At 52.5% G+C, this 24,983-nt stretch overlaps 3 protein-coding genes across 5 annotated transcripts in view; 1 reads left to right on the forward strand and 2 right to left on the reverse strand.

Moving 5' to 3' along the window:
* DNAJC7 (DnaJ heat shock protein family (Hsp40) member C7) overlaps positions 1–4,620 on the forward strand; it is a 43,550-nt gene extending 38,930 nt beyond the window's left edge. Inside the window, exons 13-14 of the mRNA XM_010386389.2 lie at positions 3,748–3,810; positions 4,272–4,620. Of these exons, the coding sequence (XP_010384691.1) occupies positions 3,748–3,810; positions 4,272–4,309 (101 nt within the window). The 3' untranslated portion in view covers positions 4,310–4,620. The remainder of the gene's footprint in view (positions 1–3,747; positions 3,811–4,271) is intronic.
* Positions 4,621–5,961: 1,341 nt separating this feature from the next.
* Positions 5,962–14,937, reverse strand: CNP (2',3'-cyclic nucleotide 3' phosphodiesterase). 3 transcript variants are annotated; one of them, XM_010386400.2, is made up of 4 exons: positions 14,739–14,937; positions 13,001–13,673; positions 9,074–9,213; positions 5,962–7,656 (listed from the first exon to the last, which is right to left on the reverse strand). In XM_010386400.2, exons 1-4 carry the CDS (start codon positions 14,739–14,741, stop codon positions 7,207–7,209), a joined length of 1,266 nt encoding a protein of 421 aa, XP_010384702.1. In that variant the 5' UTR covers positions 14,742–14,937; the 3' UTR covers positions 5,962–7,206. The 3 variants fall into 3 exon arrangements, with proteins under 3 accessions (XP_010384702.1, XP_030779319.1, XP_030779318.1); XM_030923459.1 differs by lacking the exon at positions 14,739–14,937 and adding an exon at positions 14,422–14,634; XM_030923458.1 differs by lacking the exon at positions 14,739–14,937 and adding an exon at positions 14,313–14,428.
* A 1,017-nt stretch (positions 14,938–15,954) lies between these two features.
* The window catches only part of TTC25 (tetratricopeptide repeat domain 25), a 41,059-nt gene continuing 32,030 nt past the window's right edge, over positions 15,955–24,983 (reverse strand). The window contains exons 11-12 of the mRNA XM_010386414.2: positions 19,797–19,881; positions 15,955–16,613 (exon numbers count right to left, since the gene is read on the reverse strand). Coding sequence (XP_010384716.1) covers positions 16,123–16,613; positions 19,797–19,881 — 576 coding nt within the window. The 3' untranslated portion in view covers positions 15,955–16,122. The remainder of the gene's footprint in view (positions 16,614–19,796; positions 19,882–24,983) is intronic.

Genomic DNA, 24,983 nt, shown 5'->3' on the forward strand with positions numbered 1-24,983 from the left:
GCTCATGCCTGTAATTCTACCACTTTGGGAGGCCAAAGCAGGTGGATCACCAGAGGTCAGGAGTTTGAGACCAGCCTGGCCAACATGGTGAAACTTTGTCTCTACTAAAACACAAAACTTAGCCAGGTGTGGTGGCAGGCGCCTGTAATCCCAGCTACTCGGGAAGCCGAGGCATGAGAATCACTTGAACCCTGGAGGCAGAGGTTGCAGTGAGCTGAGATCATGCCACTGTGCTCCAGCCTGAGCAACAGAGCAAGACTTTGTCTCAATTTAAAAAAATAAGAAAGAAAGAAAAAAAAAATTAGCCAGGTGTGGTGGTGCATGCCTGTAATCCCAGCTACTTGAGTCTGGGAGGTGGAGGTTGCAGTGAGCCAAGATGGCGCCACTGCATTCCAGCCTGGGCAACAGAAGTGAGACTCCATCCTTCCCCCCGCAAAAAGCAAAGCATGACCCCTTTGGGGATCTGCAGGGGGTTCGGTCTAGGAAAATAAAGGGGTAGGGTGCTAGAGGCAAGTGGTGGTGGAAGGCCAGCAAGTAGCTGGATCAGAGCTCAGCAGCCATGAGGGCTGTATGTGGTAAGGAATGTGGGCATTTTCCTATTATCTGGAAGTTCTTCTTTACCCACTGCAAAGTGTATGCTGACATTTATGTATGTCATACATTCCTATAAACACTCACAGATTTTAATATCCCAAAAGACTTAGCATGATATAAAGCACAGCTATTGTCAATATTGTTGCTCACTGTGGGCTGTCAGAGATAAGAAGCCCTGACCTGTGAGCCGGGCACAGTGGCTTACGCCTGTAATCCCAGCATTTTGGGAGGCCAAGGCGGGCGGATCACCTGAGCTCAGGAGTTCGAGACCACCCTGGGCAGCATATAAAATACCAAAATAATTGTACTCTCTACTAAAATACAAAAAAATTAGCTGAGCGTAGTGGCGCATGCCAGAGGTCCAAGCTACCCAGGAAACTGAAGCACAAAAATCTCTTGAGCCCGGGAGGCAGAGGTTGCAGTGAGCCGAGACTGCGCCACTGTAATCCAGCTTGGGCTACAGAGTGAGACTCCATCTCAAAAATTAATTAATTCAGTCAGTCAGTCTTCACTATAAGTTGTCTGCCCAAAAATTTGCCAGGCATGGTGGCTCTCGCCTGTAATCCCAGCACTTTGAAAGAACAAGGCAGGCAGATCACAAGGTCAAGAGTTCGAGACCAACCTGCCCAACACGGTGAAACCCCATCTCTACTAAAAATACAAAAATTAGCTGGGCGTGGTGTCGCACGCCTGTAATCCCAGCTACTTGGGAGGCTGAGACAGGAGAATCGCTTGAACCCGGGAGGCGGAGGCTGCAGTGAGCCGAGATTGCGCCATTGCACTCCAGCCTGGCGACAGAGCAAGACTCGTCTCAAAAAAAAGAGGCCCTGACCTGTGAACAGTGCACAGACCTACCATCTCTTCCACTAAGAAAATCTCGGCTCACTGCAACCTCTGCCTCCCGGGTTCAAGCAGTTCTCCTGCCTCAGCCTCCTGAGTAGATGGGATTACAGACACCTACCCCCATGCCTAGCTAATTTTTGCATTTTTAGTAGAGATGGGGTTTCACCATGTTGGCCAGGCTGGTCTTGAACTCCTGACCACAAGTGATCTGCTGGCCTTGGCCTCTGAAAGCGCTGGGATTACAGGCGTGAGCCACTGTGCCTGGCCTTCTATTGCAATTTATTTATTTGTTTGTTTATTTTTTTTTATGTTTTTGAGACAGGGTCTCACTCTGTCGCCCAGGCTGGAGTGCAGTGGTGCAATCTCAGCTCACAGCAATCTCCACCTCCCAGGTTCAAGAAATTCTCCTACCTCAGCCTCCTGAGTAGCTGGGATTACAGGCACACGCCACCACACCCGGCTAATTTTTATATTTTTAATAGAGACGGGGTTTCACCACATTGGCCAGGCTGGTCTCAAACTCCTGACCTCATGTGATCCGCCCACCTTGGCCTCCCAAAGTGTTGGGATGACAGGTGTGAGCCACCGCACCGAGCCAGAATTTAAAATAAGAATGATGGTACTATATAGATAATGCTGAGTCCTCTCCAGTTCAGTGTGGGGGGATTTGTGTTTAATAAACCTAGGTTCACCATAATAAACATGTTCCTCTGCCCAGCAGTTAAGAAGAGCTATAAGCAGTCAAAAGCTAGTGAAGAGTTTTTGTTTTGTTTTGTTTTGTTTTGAGACGGAGTCTCGCTCTGTTGCACGGGCTGGAGTGCAGTGGCACAATCTCTGCTCACTGCAAGCTCTGCTTCCCAGGTTCACGCCATTCTCCTGCCTCAGCCTCCTGAGTAGCTGGGACTACAGGTGCCCACCACCACGCCTGGCTAATTTTTTGGGTTTTAGTAGAGACAGGGTTTCACTTTGTCAGGATGATGTCGATCTCCTGACTTCCGTGATCCGCCCGCTTTGGACTTCCAAAGTGTTGGGATTACAGGTGTGAACCACCGCGCCCGGCCGTGAAGAGTTTTAAGTAGGGGCACTGTGGACCAGATTTTGGCTCTGGAAATATATTTGTAATAGAGGTGAGGAGGTGGTGGTTGGAGGGAGTAAGGAGGATGGAGATGGAAGGAAGACAAAAGGTAGGAAAGGATTGGAGGGCACAGTCGGGAGTTAGTGGTAGACTCAGCAGGAGCTGGTTGCTATTCAGATGTGTTGGGGAGAGTGACAGGCATAGCTGACTCTTGGGGTTATTCACTAAGCAGGGGAGGCCCAGGAAGATACGCAGCTGCAAGCAGAGAAACTCACTCTGGGCACAAGGTGGCTGTGGGATCACCTGGTGGGGATCAGTCCTTCTGTGTAGCTTGGGAAGTCAGTCAGGGATGGGGCCATCAGACATGCTGTGGCCTCACAAAAGTGCATAGTCAGCCAGGAGTTGGATTTTCCAGTTCTGCTGCTTTCGCTGCCATGTGATCGTGGGCAACTTACTTGAACTACCTACATATGTTTTGTTGAGTATTAGTTGGGAATGATACTTACCCTGACAAATCATTACTAGGATTAACTAATGTAATGTATGCAAAGTACCCAGTACCTTGCACCTAGTAGGTGTTTTTGTTGGTTTGTTGTTGTTATTGAAACAAAGTCTCACTCTGTCACCCAGGTTGGGGTGCAGTGTTGTGATCATAGCTTACTGCAGCCTCGAACTCCTGGGCTCAAGCAATCCTCCCACCTCAAGACTCGCAAAGCGCTGGGATTATAAGTGTGAGCTACCATGCCCAGCTAATAAACCATAGCTTTTTTTCTAGCCTAGAGTCTACAGAGTAAAAGACATGGAATCAAATACAGTAAATCCTAGATCTTGTTCTTATATTTATTTTTGGTAACATTTAAGTGACACATTTTATCCTTTTTAGTAGCTGCTCCAGCATTATAGGGAGACAGAGTATGGGGAAAGTCTTGTGTAAGTGCAAATGGCATTCCATTTGTTGAGAAAACAGCCGAGCAAAGCAAGCTCAAGCAGAGAAAGCTTTCCTTTGGGGCAGCACTTGGAAGGAGAAGGGAACATGTCCTAGGAGTGGGATCAGGTAGCATGTTTGCACGGGGTGGGGCAGGTTGGCTCACCTGCAGTCTGAAGTGTTGGGAAAGGAGGGAGTGAGACTCTCCAGGAAAGCTTTGGAGATCTGTTCTCAGTGTCATCAGTTCTCTTCAAACATTTCTAATTTTTCACCTTTTTTTCCCTTCCATGTTACTTGCCTTGCTCTACAGATTTTGATCCAAACAATATCTTCAAGGCTTTCTTCGGCGGTCCTGGTGGCTTCAGCTTTGAAGGTAGGTAGGCCTGCTGTTCCTGGGAGTTCCCAGATCACAGGCCAACACACTCACTGCCACTTAGTCAGCTCTCCGGGAGTCCGAGGGGCCATGAGAGGGGGCGGCTGAATTCTCATCTAGCATGGCATCTATCCACTCGGCTGTTGCTAAGAATGAAGACAGGAAGGCACCCCTTGCCTTGGGACCTTTAGCCACTGCATCTCGGCAGGGTCAGGGGCATCTCTGACTGCCTACTGCCGAGGCTTCTCTGCAAGAGCAAAGGTGTTTAGAAGCTGCCCACGTATAATATGGTCACCTACTCCCTCTTGCACCCCAAAACAGCCTGAGCTGTTTGCTACCCATAGAGTTTCTCTCTGCGTTTGAGTTTGAAGCAACCCTTGAAGACTTTTCCATAATCAGAGCAAAGTGATCTTCCCTAGAAAATCCAGAGCCAACTACCAAGCCCTTCTTTTCTCTTTCAGCATCTGGTCCAGGGAGTTTCTTTTTTCAATTTGGCTAATGAAGGGCAACCACCCAGAACCCAGAAAATGCAGATTCACTCAGTTTAATCTTGAATGTGGAAACAGTTCACCTCCTCCCTTCATCACGTCTCCATGTACTTAGAGCAGTTTCGTTTTCTCAGTTGGATGCCCTGTGTCTCTGTGAGTGGGGTGGAGCAAAGGGAACCAATGCCGAAGACCATGGGCAGGGGAGGGAGGCGGGGTGGACAGGGAGGCAGCTTGTGAATTTTTGTTTTACTGTTTAACTTTATTAAAAAAGAAAAAAAGAAGAGAATAAAATGTTTTGACCCTTTCTGGCCCTTTGCTCTGGCATCTGCTTTGTCTCCATAGTCTGTGAGCCAGAGCTGAGGCCGACCTGGACTTCGGGTGCAGCAAGCTGCCACAGGTGGGCTGTGGGCACCAAGCCTAGTGGCAGGTGGGGCACTCTGCCTCTCCCAGACCTGTCCAGCATGTGAGTGCTAGGCAGGCCCTGGCTGTGCCGCTGGGCCCAGCCTGACATCAGTCATGGAGAAGCGAGTTCAGAAAGCATGCTCACTTTACAGTGGGGCCCCAGAAATCACTAGAAGCTGTGTGCATCCAAAGTTCAGGTGGGTACTGACCTAGACAGGGCAGTTTACTTACAAAGGCTCTCACAGTTCCTGTTGCAGTGTGGGTTTGAGGGAGACGGTAGACAGAGATAAAACCCTGCCTCCTGACCCCCAGACCTGTTTGAAGTGGGACAGGTGGCTCCACAGCTCTGGTCTGGCCACTCACTATTTTTAGCAAAAACCCCTGGCCTTCTCTGCTCCCTTTCTGCATGCAGGAGACACGCTGCTCATGGATGCAGCGGCATGCACCATGCTGTCCTGTCAAGCATGGTGTTCAATGTAAGTAGCCTTCCCAGGAGCTCTAGACAGAGACTTGAAGCTCTAGCTGAAGCTCAGAGATGGCCAGGGACAGGCCTTGACCTAGAAAGGTAACTTAGGATTTCTTTTCATCTGAGCTCCTGCCCCTTTCTTTCAAGTCTTCCCCGGCTGGTGCCTTAGCCATGGTGAAATGATGCCTGAGTCAGGCCTGGGAAGTTTCCCTTGTGGCTGACTAGGCCTCTGATGGCCTGGAAGGGACTCAAATGTTAGGTCTTCCCTGGTGCTTGAAGTTGCAGTGACCTACAGGTGGCCTTCCCTAGAGAACTGGGAGAAACCCATACCAGGAGCTTCAGGTCTTACTGAGAGCTTTCTGATCCAGTGGGCTGAGGACACCTGTGGGCCTGGTGCCCTGGTTAATGGGGGATGAGCTTTCTGATCCAGTGGGCTGAGGACACCTGTGGGCCTGGTGCCCTGGTTAATGGGGGATGAGCTTTCTGATCCAGTGGGCTGAGGACACCTGTGGGCCTGGTGCCCTGGTTAACGGGGGATGAGAGGCTTTTGTGCTCCATGTCCCTCATACCCAGCCAACCCCCACCTTCTGTATGAGTCTGAGGCCAGCCTCTGCTTTCTGCCTCCTCATGAAAGCCAACACTGTTCAGCTGCCCAACCTCACCACAGCTGTGCCCGGCCAGCAGAGGGGAGACAGGACCGATGGCCCCAAGCTGTGGGACAAAGCCAGTCCTAATACACCCAGCCCTAGGGAAGACTGAGCTGGGCACAGAAGGGTAAGAGAGACTGCACACAGCTAGGATTAACATGATTTATTTCATTATCAGTCTTACAAGTTGCTGAGGTTGGGCAAAGCCAGGATAGTAACTTAAATCCAAAGTACTTTTGTTGAGTGACAACCTGATTAGCAAGGCCCTGTTACTGAACAGAGGGCAGTGGAGGGCACCCCAGGAACCACAGCACATAGACCAGTGTTAGAAACCCCTTCCCAGAAGCAACCGGTGGGACTTGGCCCTTACCAGCCAGGGGTCTACTCCATTGGCTCTTGGTGCCCACCAGCCCCCGTTAGAGGAGGCCCAGAGGCCTCCAGAGGCACCATGGAGGCAAAATGGGCTGGGTAGAGAGCAGGACTGGAGCTTCCTCACCAGGGTGCTGCCTCTGGCCTCGATCTCCCCATCTACACAGAGGAGTCACGCCACTGGAAAGGACAGCCAGTCCAGCCCCTTCCTGGAGTGAGGCCCCCAGCCAGCGGGGATGTGGCGGCTGCTTAACTGTTCTGCTTTCTTCCCTAGTTATCAAACTGTTACCTAGTTATGGTGTGCAGGGGAGGAGGCAGGGACTTAGGACCAAAGGTGGGAGGTAAGCTCCTTTTTCTACCCTGGTAAATAGCCCCAGCCTTCTTGGGGCTATGCTGATTAAGAAATGGGATCACTCAGGAGGATGGCTTGAGCCCAGGAGTTCAAGGCTGCAGTGAGCCATGATCGCAACACTGCACTCCAGCTTGGGAGACAGCAGGACCCTGGCTCTAAAAACAGAAAGAAAAAAGACAAGGAGATGGAATCAAAGCCCAGAGGTCCTCCCTTTCTCAAAGCCACCACTAGTTCTCTGTGACCATGGAAAACTACCCTCAGCCCCATTGCCTTTTGCCTCTGGTCAGTGGGTTTTGCGGGGTTCTGAGGTGTCTCCCCACTCGCCCAGCTCTGGGCAGAGCGGCTGGGCTGGGGCTGAGCTAACCAGAACCTAGAAGTAGGGCTCAGGGTTCTGGCTGTGGCCCCATTCCTGGCTTGGTCCAGCCTCGTTAGCTTTGGTCCAGGTTCCTGAATGGTGCCTCCCCGCCCATCTTGTGTTGGGAGTGTGAGCATTAGAGGGGAAGAGGACGGACAGGAAGGGAGGGTCAGTTATTTTACAAGTTTTTAAAAAGTTACAGGTAAGTTAACTTTGAGTAAAAAAAAAAAAAAAAATCACAAAACAAGGATCAAGCAGAGGGCACATTTCCCTCTCCTCCCCTTCCCTTCTAGGGGCATACGTGGTGGTGAGAACACTCATATGATGGTGCAGGACGGCAAGGCGCCCCCCTTCCGGCTGCCTTGCGTGGACACGGGTTTGCCTTTTCCGTAGTACCCCGTGAAGATGGCCCTGACCTCCATGTTCTTGGCCAGGTTCAGCATCCAGCGCCCATTGCCCAAGGAATAGAGCTTGCCCCGGCTTAGCTCGCCCACCTCCTCGCCTCGGCTGCCCCCCTTCTCCTGCCGTAGAATCTCTAAGAGGTCAAGGCCCGTCTGCACGGCCTCTACGTCAGCTGCGCAGCCGAGGGTGATGTGGGCGCGGCTCCCCCGCGGCAGGTTGTCAGTGGGTGACAGCTTGTCCACATCACTCGGCCACAACTGCAGCTGCTGCTCACTCAACTCCACCCGGGCCCCAGTCGTCTTGGGTGTCACAAAGAGGGCAGAGATGGTCAGTGTGAAGGCCTTGGAGTAAGATTTCTTTACCACCTGGGGAGAGTGAGAAAGAGGGGCCCAAGCTAGAGATGGTGGGCTCTTGAGGAACAGCTGACCCAGGGAGGGTCCCTCCTGGAGGAGAGGAGAGGAAGTCTAACAGAAGTGAGCACAGCTGAGCAGGGGTCGGGTATAGGCCCAACATCCACTAACACCTGCGGCACGCACCTTCCCCGGGCGCTCCAGGCTCAAGTGAGAAACGCAAAGGCACTCAGACAGGGCCACATGGGGAGAGCCGGACTTCCTGAGGGAGCCCAGCTCCCTGCACACTTGCTTCCTGCCTCAGCAGGCTGGCTGACCTCTCGGTGCCTTGGCTTCGTCACCCATAAAACAGGGAGAACCAGAGCCTACTCCAGAGTTAATGTGGTCATGGGAGTGACTAGGTGAAGAGCCCAGAAGGGTGTGCGCGCACACAGCTGCTGCCACTGTTGGCACTGCTCAGCTTCCCCTGGGACCCAAGCAGCGCCCTGGAGGGCAGGGTGAGGTCAGACTTGCCCTTGATGGAAACCTGCTCTTACACTTTGGTTCCCATCTGATGATAAGTCTGCTTCTATCTGATTCTTTGAGAAAGCCCATCCCATCTCAGCATAAAAGCTTTTCTATTTTTGCTCACGATACCTTGTCCCAACAGTGTCTGGCATGAAATGGGTACTTAAATGCTAAATGAAGGTATGGTTAGGGATGGCAGCTCAGCTGTTACATATTCATTCCACTATGCTAGGGTGTTGGAACCACAGGGGTCAACGAAACCTAAAAACGCCCTCAGGGAGCTTCCATTTGGGAGGACACTCCAGTGAACAAACGATTGTGCTAATAACCTAGGCAGAGAAGTGGGAGAGTGGACTTGGGGGTGGACACTTGGAGGCTGGAGACTGTGCGGATCTGGGCGACATGCCTGGCATTCAGGGATCACTGTCAGTGGCTGTGTGGGTGTAAGGTGCCAGCTGTGTGGCGCAGAAAGGTCTCATACCCATTAGCCAATAAGCTTCACTATCGTATGAAACTCCCTCACTCTGGGGCCAGGCCAGACCTCAGACCTGGGGACCTCAGTGCACCAGGCTCCCTGGTGGTGAGGGACTCCTAGTCTTTGGAAGGCAAAACAGGCTGAGAGAGGCCAGAGCAGGAGCCCACTGCGGACCAGCATTCTCCATGAATCTGCAGAAGGTGGAGGTGCTTGGGGGCAGGCGAATGCACAGGCTGGCGATACTGCCAGGGCAGGCTCCTTAGAACCTGCGGCTGAGGTCTATGCAACTATGCCTGGGGACAGGGGAGCTAGGAGGAGGAGATGCCATTTTTCTTGAGCTGCCATCTGGTTTTGGTCCCTGCCTAGCACCGGTACCCATCTCCAGAAGATGCCGCAGCCCCTTCTTCTGCAACCTCCCGCCTCCCCAATGTGTCCCTGGGGAAGACTCACATCTTGTTGAGCATACTCCTCCGCCCCGGGCGCCTTCCCGTAGTCACAAAACTTGGTTGTGCAGTGCAGCACGCCTGGGGGTCTCTTTCCAAAGTAGGTGACCAAGTCCATCTTCTCCCTGGGCTCATCCCCAGGGACAACTGCCAGGAGAAAAAGGGTGCAGTCAGGGCAGGGGAGCAGGGGCATACCATCACCCGCCACCAGGACCACAGAGGCCCAGCGCAAAACACTCGGACGCTAAGCATCACCTCTCCAGCAACCCACTACAGCTCATTCGTTTGTTAGGTGGTCAAACCAATGGCAACTTTAGAGCAATAAAAAGTTAAAATTCTCAGGCCGGGTGCGGTGGCTCACACCTGTAATCCCAGCACTTTGGGAGGCCGAGGTGGGCGGATCACGAGGTCAGGTGTTCAAGATCAGCCTGGCCAAGATGGTGAAACCCTGTCTACTAAAAATAACAAAGAAATTAGCCGGGTGTGGTGGTGGATGCCTGTAATCCCAGCTACTCGGGAGGCTGAGGTAGAGAACTGCTTGAACCCAGGAGCCAGAGGATGCAGTGAGCCGAGATCGCGCCACTGCACTCCAGCCTGGGTGACAGAGCAAGACTCCGTCTCAAAAAAAAATAAATTAATTAATTAAAATTCTCTGGCTTTACATTGTATAGATCTTTCCATCTCTTCCCCAAACTCTAAGGCATTTGTAACAGAGGCAGGCAGTACAGGCCAAGGGAATCTAAGATTTACTAGCACCACATCTCAAAAAGTGGGGTGGAAAGAAAACAGGGCTGGGAACAATGTGGTACGGTGGAAACAGCCAGAACACAGTGAACATCTCAGCCCTGCTGCGCACCAGCCATCGGCCTGGGGCAAGTGACCAACCCTATCTATCAATCCAGCACAACCGTTAGGGTGACCATACACCCTAGTGTTCCCAGGACCACCAGGGAACTATCAGTAGTGACCCATTTCACTCAGGGGCCCATCTGGACAGTCACAACGTCACCATCAGTTTAATACACACCTTGCAGGCCGGTTTGGGGAATGAGAGCCTATGGGGGCCCTCCTGGTACAGAAAGGGTCTTGGGCTATAATGGGGTGACATTATGGGGCTGGAAGACACAAAGGGGAGTGGATTATCTGTGATTTTCATTTCCAGACTCCACACCTGTGGCTGTCTTTGGAATCACTCGCTTTTTCCTGTTACATTCTGAATTGAGTCCCCGTGAGGATGTCTTGCCCTCCAGAGGGGAGGAAGGCCTCTCCTGAGAGCAGCCTTGCTGGTCTATTACATTTCTCCTGCTGTAACCGTGGGCAGAAAAAGATTCCAGTTTTCCTTTACAAATAAAATAGGCTGGACGCGGTGGCTAGCGCCTGTAATCCCGGCAACTTGGGAGGCCGAGGTGGGTGGATCACTTGAGGTCAGGCGTTTGAGACCAGCCTGGCCAACATGGTGAAACCCTGTCTCGACTAAAAATTTATAAATTAGCGATGCATGGTGGCGGGTACCTGTAATCCTAGCTACTTGGGTGGCTGAGACAGGAGGACTGCTTGAACCCGGGAGATGGAGGTTGCAGTAAGCTGAATTGCCCCACTGCACTCCAGCCTGGGCAGCCAAATGGGACTGTATCAAAATAAATTAAAAAATAAGGCCGGGCGCGGTGTCTCAAGCCTGTAATCCCAGCACTTTGGGAGGCCAAGACGGGCGGATCATGAGGTCAGGAGATCGAGACCGTCCTGGCTAACATGGTGAAACCCTGTCTCTACTAAAAAATACAAAAAACTAGCCGGGTGTGGTGGCGGGCGCCGGTAGTCCCAGCTACTCAGGAGGCTGAGGCCGGAGAATGGTGTGAACCCGGGAGGCGGAGCTTGCAGTGAGCTGAGATCCGGCCACTGCACTCCAGCCTGGGCGACAGAGGAAGACTCCGTCTCAAAAAAAATAAATAAATAAAAATAAAAATAAAAATAGGCCGGGCGTGGTGGCTCACACTTGTAATCCCAGCACTTTGCAAGGCCAAGAGGGGTGGATCACAAGGTCAGGAGTTCAAAACCAGCCTGGTCAAGAGATAGTAGAAAACCTGTCTCTACTAAAAATACAAAAAAATAAAAATAGGCCGGGCACGGTGGCTCAAGCCTGTAATCCCAGCACTTTGGGAGGCCGAGGCGGGTGGATCACGAGGTCAGGAGATCAAAACCATCCTGGCTAACATGGTGAAACCCCGTCTCTACTAAAAATACAAAAAAAAAAAAAACTAGCCGGGCGTGGTGGCGGGCGCCTGTAGTCCCAGCTACTCGGTGGCTGAGGCGGGAGAATGGCGTGAACCCGGGAGGCGGAGCTTGCAGTGAGCCGAGATCGCGCCACTGCCCTCCAGCCTAAGCGACACAGCGAGACTCCGTCTCAAAATAAATAAATAAATAAATAAAAATTAGCCAGGCATGGTGGCAGGTGCCTGTATTCCCAGCTACTTAGGAGGCTGAGGCAGAGAACTGCTTGAACCCAGGAGGCGGAGGTTGCAGTGAGCCAAGATCATGCCACTGCACTCCAGCCTGGGCGACAGAGAGAGACTCCATCTCATAAATAAATAAATATTAAAAGCAACTTTGAGCAGTAGTCACTCCAGGGCAGAGCCACCAGCTCACAGGCACAGGGCTTGCTCCTGGCCAATGTCACTGCAAGCACCACAGTTCACTGCAGAGTTCAAGTTTAGGAGCTGAGAAAAAAGTTCTCTGAGAACCCATACTGGCACAAATTCCCTGCTTCTGTGCAATATACACAATGTCAACAAACCAGAGTGGGGCTATTTCAGGTATGAAGATCATGTAAAATTGGGGGCAGCCAGGCGCAGTGGCTCACGCCTGTAATCCTAGCACTTTGGGAGGCTGAGGCAAGCAGATCACCTGAGGTCAGGAGTTCGAGACCAGCCTGGCCAACATTGTGACACCCCGTCTCTACTAAAAATACAAAAATTAGCTGGATGTGGTGGCACACACCTGTAGTCCTAGCTACTGGGGAGGCTGAAACAGGAGAACTGCTTGAACCTGAGAGGCAGAGGTTGCAGTGAGCTGAGACAGTGCCACTGCACTCCAGCCTGGGCAACAGAGGGAGACCCTGTGTCAAAATAAATAAATAAATAAATAAATAAATAAAATTGGGGGCAACCAGAAATGGCCTAAAGGCATATAGATGGATTAGTGGGTGACATTTCTCCAACAGGTCACTGCAGGAGAGCCACCAGGACCCCTTTTTATCCCAAACCTATCATTGGAGCAAAAAGCCCATGCCAAGAGAGAACCCAGCTAGAGTAGCCAGAGTCCAGGGTTCAAGCCCGTAAACCCCACATCCCTCCTGGGCCCGTGTTTTTCCATCTGAAAACAGATTTTGGCCTAAGTGTGTGTCCTCTGGAGCTGTAAGATGCCACAAACCTATGAGTAAATCAAGTAGCCTGAGGCCTGAGAACCATCCCCAGTGAAGCCACAATAGTCCTAGTTTTAATTTTTTTGCAGCTTACAATTTCATGTCATTATTATTATTATTTTGGAACATGATTCTGCTGCTAAAAATGAGTTGGAAAACACTGGGCTTGATTCCCCCTCTAAGGTTACATTAGAAGAGGACATATTTCCTGTTACTACAGTTTTTCCGACCTCCAAGACGGGACGGTGGTCTACATTCAACCTGGGAGAAGGGTGTCAGAGAGAAGAGGGCTAGAAGGAAAGGTGTAGTGGGAGGAAAGGAGCTCTGGGAGGCCCCCGTGTTCCCAATGTGCTGCCAATTCCCCAAGGCTACCACTGGGACACACTGCTTGCCCCTGCCCGCTCTGAGGTGAGCCTTTCTCTGCCTCCTGCTGCTTCGTGCCCCATGGTCCTATGCCCACAGCGCCCTGTGCCCAGCAAGGTGGGCTTATGAATAAGGCCCCACCCTGCCACCTACATTGTCGCAGCTCCTTCTTGAAGGCCTTGTGGTTCCCCAGCTCTTCCAGGAAGACCTGGCCGGCTTTGCGGAGGATCTCGGAGCTCTTCTTGGACAGGAACCAGCCGAAGTAGAGCGGCAGGAAGTCCTTCTCCAGCCCAGGCTTCAGCTTCTTCAGGTCATCAGCCGACAGCTGCCACTGGTTCTTCTCCTTGAGCTGGGCACAGTCCAGCCGCCACGCCGTCTTGGGCTCCACCAGCACCACCTGGTACTGGTACTGGTCGGCCATTTCAAAGAGCTGCTCCAGCCGTTCCCGCTCATGGTTGGTGTCATCTAGCACAAGAATTCTGATATCCCGGCGGCGGCAGTAGGCAGCCAGGTCCTCATCGAGCCGCTTGTACTCCTCAGAGAAGGCTCCTCGAGCGCCGGGGGTGATCTTGTAAGCGTCAGCCGACACCATCTTGGTGCCATCACGGTACTTGTCCACGATGGCCCGTGCCAGCGTGGACTTGCCGCTTCCTGGCAGGCCGCGCAAGATAAAGAGCGTCTTGCACTCTTGCAGCGTGGCCACCGTGTCCTCATCCTGAAGGAAGGGAAACTGCAGCTCAGGCTTGTCCTTGGCCCCTGAGGATGACATCTTGTGGAAAAAGATCTTGGGCAGGAATGTGTGGCTTTTTCGGGAGAAGCCTCTGTTCTGTGTAAGGAGGGGAAGAGATGTCAGCCCAGGTCATTCGCGGGCTCCCCGCCGGCCTTACCCCTAGTCCCTAGACTGGGTGTGGGCGCCTTCCCAAGCAGGGCAGTGCTGGACCTTCTGTCCCTTTCGGTCCGGGAGCACCTTTCCGCTTCTGGTCGTGGAGGAGGAAGAGGGAATCTTGTCTGAAGCTCTCCTAAGCGTGCGCTTTCCCCATTGCTGCCACCTCGGAAAGGAAAACGTGCTCGAGGCATGCAGGGCGTGCCAGGAGCCTGCGGTTCTGGGACTGGCCTCACTCTTATATGCTTGGCACCTACTAAGGACGTCCTCTTTGGAGGTGGGGGTCTCTGTGTCTGGGCCAAGCCACAGCTGCCACGGCTGAGTGCACAGAGAAGGGTGGGGAGTGGAGACGGGTTACCCCAAGACTGCCTCCCTTCCCCCAACAATGGCCGCAACAGATAATACTCTCTTGTCTGGCATGCGGGGACAATGGTCCCACAGAAAGGCTGGTGGGGGGCAGGGCAGGAGAGCACTGGACAAAGGCCCTCTTTCACCGAGCCTGCCACCTCCTCCTCTACCCTCTCCCGGCCCCCACAAAGTCGTAGTCTTTGTGCCTGTCCAGGACAGGGCAGCACAGGGCACCTGCAATCAGGATCCAGCTCTGCCCGCCGCTGTGCTGTGTGTCAGAACCGCCTCTCGGAGCCACTTGTTTTCCTATCTTCTAGAAGCCACAAGGGATGGCAGCTTTTACCGTAAAGGGTCCCCTCCTCTGAACTGGCTCCGCCTCCCGCGCGCACCCGGGCGCGGGGCAGCGGTTCCGCGTGATGAGACGGTCCCGAGTCCCCTCCTGAGGAACGCTACCGTTTCCCTCTCCAGTGGCCTCTCCGGCACTCCGAAACCCCCCGCCCAGCTTCTTCCAGATCTCAGGGCTGCCCTGAGTACCAAGACAATTGGAAGTCGAGCCCGGAGCCCCGGGTCCTCGTTTGCAAGACGCTTCCTCCCAAGGGGCCCCGACACTTGTTTCCTGCCCCAGTGCTACCCCGTGCCCGGCCCCGCCCGGCCTCTCACCATGATGAGGAGGGGCGCCGCCGTCGCCGCCTCTGTCGGCACCAGCGCTCCGAGGCCGCCGGCCTGCGCGGAGGGACACGGGAGTCCAGCGGTGGCACGACCCCAGCCCGGCTGCTTTACATAGTCCGGGGGCGGAGCGGGCACCCGGGCAGGCTGGGGCGGGCCGTCCCCTCTGCGCGCAGGCGCTGCGAACCGAAACCCGAAACTCCCGCCGCGCGCGGGAACCCCGGCCAGGCCCCGCCCCCTGCGCGCGCCCGCTCCGCCACGCGCACCCACTCGCTGCGCCTGCAAGCTGGACGGCCGCTACCTTCTTCTGTGTGTTGAGGGGTAACTCAGTCACCCTCCCCGGTCCCGTGGATTAGCAGGAAGTGAGTGAAGCAGGGTCGTGCAAGGTTGGATCCTATCTTTAATTTTTGATATTTTATTCATCATGGACTTTTGCATTAATTAAAAACTTTTTTTTAAACCACATTGGATTAAAGTATTATGCGATTTGCTGGCATCCCGGTAAACTCTGCATCTGAAATGCCTCACTGACCTCGTCCGGGCCCTGTGCCAGCCGAAAGTCAGTCTCAGCCCCGACCTTTCCTTCTAGAAGTTGTGGAGACAGACTAGGATGGCAATGGCCAAAGGGACAGATGAGTAACGGAGTGAAATCCTAACATCCTCTGAGGCCAGATGCTCAGCTGCCACCACCTCTGTGAAACCACTGAGAGCTCCGTTGGATTTTTGAGTTTCTTGTACCAAGTGATGTGCTAAGCCCTCAGTCCTCACAGCAACTCCTGAGGCAGGTATCCCATTGTTCAGAGAAGCCAGCCTGGAGAGCCTGATTTACCTGATTGTGCCACCCAGAGGTGTCAGAGGTGGAATCTGTCTGCCCTCCCAGGCCACTCCCCTATCTTTGGCCTCAGTCCCAACATTCGCTTAGCTCTGGCTTGGGGCATTCTCCTGCCTGTGCTAGCTGGGGCCACCCCACCATTGTTCCATCCATAAAGCCTCCCCAGTGTCCTGCGCACTGGAAGGACTCAGTCAGTCAGGGGTGTCTGGGAAGCACCTCTCCTCCCAGGACTTCCCCTCTCCTCCTCCCTGTGACTTCTCGTTCCCTAAAGCTCCTGTATCTTCACCCTCCTGAAACCCTTTCTTCTTGGCACCTTTCTCTCCACGAGGCTCTTCCAAGAATGGGCAGGGGTGAGGAGACAAAGTGACAGACTCAGGGTTTGCAAGAGTGAAAGACACCTATTTAATGGCAAAATAGTGACAGAAAGCAGCAGAAGTAAAACCCTCATTTTTCCTATTACAGATAAATCGCTTGAAAATCCAGTTTAATAAGATCCCGTTATCCTTCTGAACACTAACTTCCTGATCCTCATCCCTACCGCTGTCTTCACTCATACTCCTTTTCCATCTCATTTTCTGTTTTTTTCATTTCTCCTATTTCCCCAAATTGTGTTTTTCCCAGTTCTTCTGGCTCTCTTCTGCCCACTTCTGAAATTTTATTTAGTTCTTCTGGTTCCTGTCTGCTGAACTCTCCTGAGAGTCTTTGGCCTAATTCTCCTGAAGGCCTCCTATAAATTTCTCTTGACTCTCTTCTGCCAGCTTCTAGTAGCTTCCTGCCTGTTTCTCCTGATCTTGTGCCTAATTCTCCTGACAGGCCCTTGGCAACTTCTCCCAAATCGCTTCTGGCTTTTCCTGCTTCCACACTCTGCTTTCCGCTTGCTGTGCTCTGCAGAGCTCCCCCAAAAGCCTCATCGTCCTCATCCGTCTCTTTCTCATCCTCAATATGGTCCCACTGCTTCACCACCTTCTCGGGCTCATCTCTCACTCTCCTCATGTCCTTCTCTGTTGCTATTATTCTATCTTCACACAGTAAAGCTTCTGAAAAATAAAAGTGGGAAGAAAGATAAAAGTTTGTTCATGTCAGGCCGGGTGCGGTGGCTCACGCCTGTAATCTCAGCACTTCGGGAGGCTGAGGCAGGCAGATCCCTTGAGGCCTAGGAGTTCCAGACCAGCCTGGGCGACACAGTGAGACCCTGTCTGTACTAAAAATACAAAAATTAGCCAGCCATGATGGTTGGCGCCTGTAGTCCCAGCTATCTGGAGGCTGAGGCAGAAGAATCGCTTGAGCCCAGGAGGTTGGAGCTGCGGTGAGCCAAAATCGAGCCACTGTACTCCAGCCTGGGTGATAGAGTGAGACCTGTCTCCAAAAAAAGGAAAAAAAGAAAGAAAGAAACTGTTCATCTCTGTGGAGGCCTGTGCTTTTGAGAGGCAGATGAAAGAAAGGCCCTGAGAATGACTGTTTTTGCCAGCTTTTTAAATTGGTGTTGACAGCACACCTTTCCAAAAGCAGAGAAAGGGAACCATCATTTACTGAGCCCAGCTCCGTCCTGCGCATCACGTGAGGGCTGTATAGCTTATCCCATCCGGACATCAGGAAAATGCGCACTGTCGTTGATTTGAGTTTGCAGTCAAGGGACCTGAGACTGATAGGAAAGAAATTACACGGCCGGGCGGCATGGCTCATGCCTGTAATCCCAACACTTTGGGAGGCCGAGGCAGGTGGGAGGCCACCAAGGTGAAACCCCATCGCTACTAAAAATACAAAAATAAGCTGGGCGTGGTGGCACGTGCCTGTAGTCCCAGCTACTCAGGAGGCTGAGGCAGGAGAATCACTTGAACCTAGGAGGCAGAGGTTATAGTGAGCCGAGATCGCAGCACTGCACTCCAAACTGGGCAACAGAGGGAGACTCTGTTTCCAAAAAAAAAAAAAGAAAAAAAAGCCGCAGTGGCTCACGCCTGTAATCCCAGCACTTTGGGAGGCCGAGGTGGAGGTTGCAGTGAGCCAAGATTGCACCACTGCACTCCAGCCTGGATGACAGAACAAGGCTCCGTTTCAAAAAAAAAGAAAAATCACACAATGGTCACACTGCAAGTAAGAAATAGCAGAGACAGAATTTGAACCCAGGACAGTCTGACCCCAGAGCACCTTCTCTTTTCTCTACAAGAAATAGCATAGGTGCTGGTAAACGACAGAAGGGTTTTCTCCAGCATCTTCATTCTGACACTTGCTCTTTGTCCCTGGGAAGCACATTCATTATTTGTTGGGAGGTTTCCTATGAAAATATAGGAAAAAACATAGGGAAAAAGGTAGGTTTCCTATAAAGATATAGGCTGCTAACAAAAAAGTTCAGCTGAGTTATTTTACAAGCAAAGGGATCCTTGCTCCTAAATTTTTTTTTAATCAGTTATGGAGAAAAGTTACATCCCCTTCTGCATCTCCCTTACATTCTTCTCCTGGCAACCACTAGTTACTGAGGTGTCTGCAGAGGGTCTCGGTCTCAGGGATCACAGCACTTTGGAGGTGAAAACAGATGCAATGCTGCCACCTGCTGTTCTGAGAGGGAAGTGCCCGGCAGTTCTCCAGGCACAAGGACGCAGGCCAGGGCAGGGAGACTGGGGTGTTGGCTGCTTCCCCGCAGAGTCTCTCTCCACAGCTGTTGCTCCTGTGGCTTCTCAGAGCAGCTCAAAGGGCATGTGGGGGCGGAGACAGAGCCCCTCTGAGGGGGTCCAGCCACCACAGAACAGGTGCTGGATAATACAGGGCTGTCATCTGGCTGCTCAGGTGCCCAGAAACCTCCCGCTGCCCTACCTGGACCAGAGAGGATTTCAGCCTTGCAGCCTGGAGGGCTGCAGCCAAGAATCTGCACTGGGCTGTGTCCTTCCAGGCCCCCAGCCCCGGCTCTGTTCACCAGTCTGGCTGGAGTCAGAGCTCCGCAGACTGGGACAGGAAAAGACTGTCTGTGTCACTAGAAACAGTGTGGCACGGGCCGACACATGGGTTCTAGAGCAGATCGCCCAAGACTGAAAACCACCGTAGCCTCTAATCCCTCTGCCTCCATGTCCTCCATAAAGTCAAGCTAATAACACTTCCTTCATAGTGTTCCTCAACGGATACGGATAGGATGAGTCCATGCACACCAAGCCTTTGGAAGAATGCCTGGCCTGCAGGAAGCATGAACAGGGGTCGGCTACTGTGCTTAACACCCCTGCTCCTCTAGGCCCCTCTCCAGTGGGGTAGGGCTGCTCAGCCATCTTCTGCTTCTCCTTCCCTCCCTCCCTGCAGGAAAGGAGAGCCCAAAGGCAGGGGCCAAAGGTCTCTTTACTCCCTGGAGACCTTGTGAGAAAGAATGTGGTAAGGCACAGCTGCCAGGCAGCCTCTGCACCTCGTCCCCCTCTGCACCTGCCCATCACACTGCTGGCCCGAGAGCAGCACCGTAGGTGGGGAGAGTGGGGCCCCAAGTCACCCCTCCCTAGCTACACGACTCTGACAGAGCACTTACCTCACTCAGCCTCCCTTTCCCCCCATAGCACCTACACCTCCTAGCGGGGTAAAGACCAACAAGATCACTCCTGTCTGGTGCTTAACCCAGTGCCTGGACACTCAGTAAGAGCCCCCAAAGGGTAGCTACTGCTGTTATTCTGTCTCTGTGCCTTTGGCCCTGCTGGAAATGCCTTTCTTCTCCCACCTGTCTCCTGGAAAACTCTTGGGCATCTTTTGGAGTTGCAGGTAGATGATTCTTCCTCGTCAAAGACTCCTCTGCCTCCCCAGAGGAGCCCGCGTCCCGTTGCATGCACCCTCATGGCAGCACACCTCCACCTTGGTGTAGCACCTGCGTGCAGGAGCCCAGCAGCTGACAACTCCACTGGTCAGCCTTGCCCAAAGGGCCATGGCCTCCTCCAGGGCAGGGATGTGCCTCTGTCTCCCCAGAATCTAACACCTTCCACGTACATGACAAGTGCTCAACACATACTTGATGAATCAATTGAAGAGAGAAATGAGTGCGCTCTGGGGTCAGACAGTCCAGCCCATGGTGGCCTGAATCCTCGCCCTCTACTGCCCCAGAGATAGGCTAGGGCTGCTGGTGGCACTGAAATCAGAATCCATGGTGGGCAGTGCCAAGCCCCCAGACGGGGGAGCTGCTGTCACGTGTGTCTCGGACTAGAGGAAGAGAAAGCAGAGGGAGAATGCTGAAGTTGCCTTTTCAGAGTTCAGGAACTCACCTCCATCACTCTTTTCTTTGAGATTCTCCATGTAGTTGGTTTTCCTCAGTTCTCCGATGATACCCTTGTTGGCATCGTCCAAGGCCTGTGGATGGTAGAGGGAGCTTAACCCCTGTGTTTGGCACCTACACCATTAATTTTCCCCACCCAGATCAATCCCAGAAGGCAGGGCTCTAGTGGGAACCTGCCACCCTCGGTTTCCCTGTGGCCCCTCCGATGACCCCTACCCTCAGGTTAATCTACACCGATTCAGAATGATCCACACCAACTTGTGTCTGAGAGATACACGACTGCGAGTCATTCAAACACGTTTCTCTTGGGCTTAGGCATGTATTGGAGTTGTGTCTATCTACTCATTTCTACCTTTAGATAAACCACCTAAAGCTGCTTTTAGCTTCAGTCAATGCAAAAAGACAATCCAAACCTGCAAGCACTCAGCAAGCCAGCACTGAAGGGCCCCAGAAACACACCAAGGGGACAGGACTGCCTTCAGAAGGGCCTTCCAGGATGTCTGCAGTTTCCCCAACTCGAGTGTGCGATCCATAGAGGCCTGGAGCTCAGCCTGTGAGCCTCTGGAGGGCAGGTCTTGCCTTCTTGCTCATAGCAGGCCGACACACTCTTTCTTGTGATGTTGGTCTGCTCACCCCCCACCTCCCTCCCACTGTGAACCTTCCTACCTGGAATTGCCAATCCAGGAGGGTGAGGGGTCAGGGGCCTGGTCCCATGAGGAGTCACTGAGGGTCACAGGGACCTTCTCTTTCCCCCTAACCCTTCAAAACCACTGCCTAGCCTTCAAGGTGACCTCAAATCCTCCTTGCTGGAAAGCCTTCAGCTCTGCCTCCCAGTGGAGGCTCTCTCACCCTGAATTCCCCTAGTCCCCTATGGCGCTGGTCATGAACCAGGGTTTGTGCTTTGTGTGTTTTTTTGAGACCAAGTCTCACTCTGTTGCCCAGGCTGGAGTGCAGTGGCACCATCTCTGCTCACTGCAAGCTCCGCCTCCCGGGTTTAAGCCATTCTCCTGCCTCAGCCTCCTGAGTAGCTGTTTTTTTTTTTTTTTTTTTTTTTTTTTTAAGAGACAGGGTCTTCCTGTGATGCCCAGGCTAGTCTAGAACTCCTGTACCCAAGTGATCCTCCCACCCTCAGCCTCCCAAAGTGCTGGGATGACAGGTGTGAGCCACTGTGTCTGGCCTTTTACTGTAATCTTGTGGGCCAGGAGCATGGCCGTACACCTTTGGGCTTGGCAGCCTGGAGCCAATCTACATTCAGTGAATATTTCCTGAACTGAACGGCCATGCTCTCTGTCTGCAGAGTGATCACACGGAAGTATGTGGCGCATGGCACATCTGGCAGGGCTGCAGTGAGGTGGGTGCTCTTTGCCTGGAAGCCAGAGCTGGGGACATAGCATATACAATGAGGACGACAATGTGCTAGGCCTGGGCTCCCCTGGGCCGTGTGGTGGCAGAGGATAGACTGCGCCTGCTGGGGTCTTTTGGGTATGATTGCTTCACCCTGAGAGGGCAGTGTTAGCCTCACCACAGTCCTCACAAACAGCTCACCATGAACCTGCCTCCCAAAAGACAGAGGGGATCCGGTCACTTCTCTGCTGTCCACAGCCCTTCAAGTCCAGGCTGGTGGGCTAACTGTCTGGGGCTTCGTCACCCCACCCCCACCATCGGGAACCCCCAAGCTCTTGGACCCAGGCCAGGATCTCTCTTCTGCCGGCCACTGGCCCTCAGCGCTGGCCTCCCACGTCTTCAGTGCACTTGCACCTCCTCGGCCTGGCCAGCTCTGCTATCCTAGTCCTTCAGAGCACAGCATGAGGTCTTCCTCCAACTGGGAGTGTCCTGAGCCTTCACTTCTCAGGGTCCCTGCTCCCTTTGCCCAGTGCCTACAGACCCCAGGCTGGTCCCTGAGGCCATGCCCCTTTGCTGCCCACAAGTTATGCAGTCTGGTTTCTTTCAATCATGGCACAAGCTCCCCGAGGACAGGGGCCTCATTTACTTCACTCCAGCAGATACTTCCTGGGGTCCAGCTGCATGCCAGTGGTGCTCTGGAATTTGGCTATGGGAAGGGCTTAGGGAAACTGTCTGGTCAGCAGCGAAAGGAAGAGGCCTGGGTGAGTGTGCACCTGTGAGGTCAGTGTGCAGACTTTACTGAACTTGTGCGTCTGTCTACCTGGATGCACTGGGAGTGGGTGGGGTTGGGGAGCCCAGAGCACCTCCAAGTTTCTCCTCTGGTCTCTGCCTCCTGACACAGTCTAGGCCAGGCCAGCACTATTCAACAGAAATTTCTGTCACAATGGGAATATTCTAGATCTGTATTACGTAGCACTCATAGGCCACAGTGGCTGTTTTTTTTTTTTTTTTTTTTTGAGACAGAGTCTTGCTCTGTCGCCCAGGCTGGAGTGCAGTGGCAAGATCTTGGTTCACAGCAACCTCCACCTCTCAGGTTCAAGCGATTCTCCTGCTTCAGCCTCTCAAGTAGCTGGGACTACAGGTGTGTGCCATCACACCTAATTTTTTGTATTTTTAGTACAGACAATGTTGGCCAGGATGGTCTTAATCTCCTGACCTTGTGATCCACCAGCCTCGGCCTCAAAGTGTTGGGATTACAAGCATGAGCCACCACACCCGGCCTCACATGTGGCTATTAATGACTTGAAATGTGGCTAGTGTGGCTGGGTGCAGTGGCTCACGCCTGTAATCCCAGCACTTTGGGAGGCCAAGGCAGATGGATCATGAGGTCAGGAGTTCAAGACCAGCCTGGCCAAGATGGTGAAACCCCATCTCTACTAAAAATACAAAAAAATGAGCTGGGCATGGTGGCACGTGCCTGTAATCCCAGCTACTCCGGAGGCTGAGGCAGAGAATTGCTTAAACCTGGAGGGGTGGAGGTTGCAGTGAGCCGAGATCGCGCCACTGCACTCCAGCCTGGGTGACAGAGCGAGACTCCGTCTCAAAAAAAAAAAAAAAAAAAAAAGAAATGTGCTAGTGTGACTGATAATTTTATTTTATTTTCTTTTTTTTTTTGAGATGGAGTCTCGCTCTGTTGCCTAGGCTGGAGTGCAATGGCATGATCTTGGCTCATGCAACTTCCACCTTCCAGGTTCAAGCGATTCTTCTGCCTCAGCCTCCCAAGTAGTTGGGACTACAGATGTGTGCCACCATACCCAGCTAATTTTTTGTATTTTTAATAGAGATGGGGTTTCACCATGTTGGCCAGGTTGGTCTCAAACTCCTGACAAGTGATCCATCCGCCTGGGCCTCCCAAAGTGCTGGGATTACAGGCATAAGCCACCACACCCAGCCTAGTTTTAATTAACTTTACTCTAAGTAGCCACACGTGGCTAGCAGCTGCCTCCTTGAGCAATGGAAGTCTAGGCAATTACAAGTGCACAATGTGGACTTTGATGGGGGACATATTGAGGCTGTGAAAGCCAGATGTGAGGGCTCCTCACCCAGACTGAGGGGTCAGAGAAGGCCGCCTCGAAGAGGGGACATCTAACCTGAAACCTAAAGGTTGAGTGGGAGTTAGCCAGGTGAAGGAGGTGGGAAGGGAAAGTTTAGAATATTCCAGGCAGATATAACAGCATACGTTATGAGGCATAAGAAAGCTGTTCAGGCCTGGTATGGTGGCTCATACCTATAAACTCAACACTTTAAAAGGCTGAGACAGGAGGATTGCTTGAGCTCAGGAGCTCAAGACCAGCCTGGGCAATATAGCAAGACCTCATCTCTACAAAAAATAAAATTTAAAAATATCAGCCAGGCATGGTGGCCCACACTCGTAGTCCCAGATACTTATCTCTTGAGCCCAGAGATCAAGGCTGTAGTGAGCTGTGGTCACACCACTGCACTCTAGCCTGGGTGACAGAGCAAGACCTTGTCTCAAAAAAAAGAAAAAGAAAAAGAAAAGAAAAAAGAAAGCCTGTTTAAGAAGACAGGAAGCTGGTATTGGCTGGAGCCGGAATGCAAGGTGATGGGGGCTGGGGACTGACCAGCAGGAAGGCTGCAGAGGCCCACAGGGGAGAGCTTACCCAATGCCTTCCTACCCCTGTGAGGAAAAGTCAGGAACAGAGACACCTAGGCAGCAATAAAGGGTTTAGGCAAGAGAATGAGGAAATCACACTAGATTTCTTGTCTCCTGGAAGAGGTAGTATTTTCCAAACTTCAAGTCCTAACGTCAATTTAGACCGGGGTCCCCAACCCCTGGGCCACTGACTGGTCCATGGCCTGTTAGGAACCGGGCCACACAGCAGGTGAGTAGAGGGTGGGCAAGTGAGCATTACGCTGTCAGATCAGTGGTGGCATTAGCTTCTCATAGGAGGGAGACCCTATTGGGAACTGCACATGTGAGATCTATGATGCACGCTCCTCATGAGAATCTAATGTCTGATGATCTGAGGCGGAACAGTTTCATCCTGAAACCATTCCCCCCGCTACCAGCCCATGGAAGAATTGTCTTCCACAAAACTGGAGCCTTGTGCCAAAACGCTGGAGAACTGCTGATAAAAGAAAATGAGGGCTGGGTACAGTGGCTCAGTCCCAGCACTTTGGAAGCCCAAGGCCGGAGGATCACTTGAGTCCAAGAGTTTGAGACCAGCCTGGGTAACAGAGTAAGACCCTGAGTCTACAAAAAATAAAAAATTAGCCCCCAGCATGGTGACATGCATCTGTATTTCCATCTAGATGGCAGGCTAAGGTGTGAGGATTGCCTCGGCCCAGGAGGTCAAGGCTACAGTAAGCTATGATCTCATCACTGCACTAAGCCTGTGTGACAGAGAGACACTGTCTAAAAAAAAATAAATAAAAAGTAAAAAGAAAAAGAAAATAAGAAAATAAGGTTAGGCACAGTGGCCCATGCCTGTAATCCCAGCACTTTGGCAGGCCAAGGCAGGAGAATCATTTGAGGCCAAGAGTTTGAGACTAGCCTGGCCAATATACTGAGACTCCATCTCTACTTATTTATTTATTTATTTAGAGACAGGGTCTTGCTCTGTCACCAGGCTGGAGTGCAGGGGTGAGATCACTCCCTGTTACAGCCTCAACTTCTCAGGCTTGAGTGGTCTTCCCACCTCAGCCTTCCAAGTGGCTGGAACTATAGGCGTATGTCACCACGCCTGGCTAACTTTTTTTATTTTTTAGAGATAGGGTTTTGCCATGTTACCGAGACCCAGCAACACGGGTG

The sequence above is a fragment of the Rhinopithecus roxellana genome, chromosome 19, assembly GCF_007565055.1.
Source record: "Rhinopithecus roxellana isolate Shanxi Qingling chromosome 19, ASM756505v1, whole genome shotgun sequence".
NCBI lineage: Eukaryota > Metazoa > Chordata > Mammalia > Primates > Cercopithecidae > Rhinopithecus > Rhinopithecus roxellana.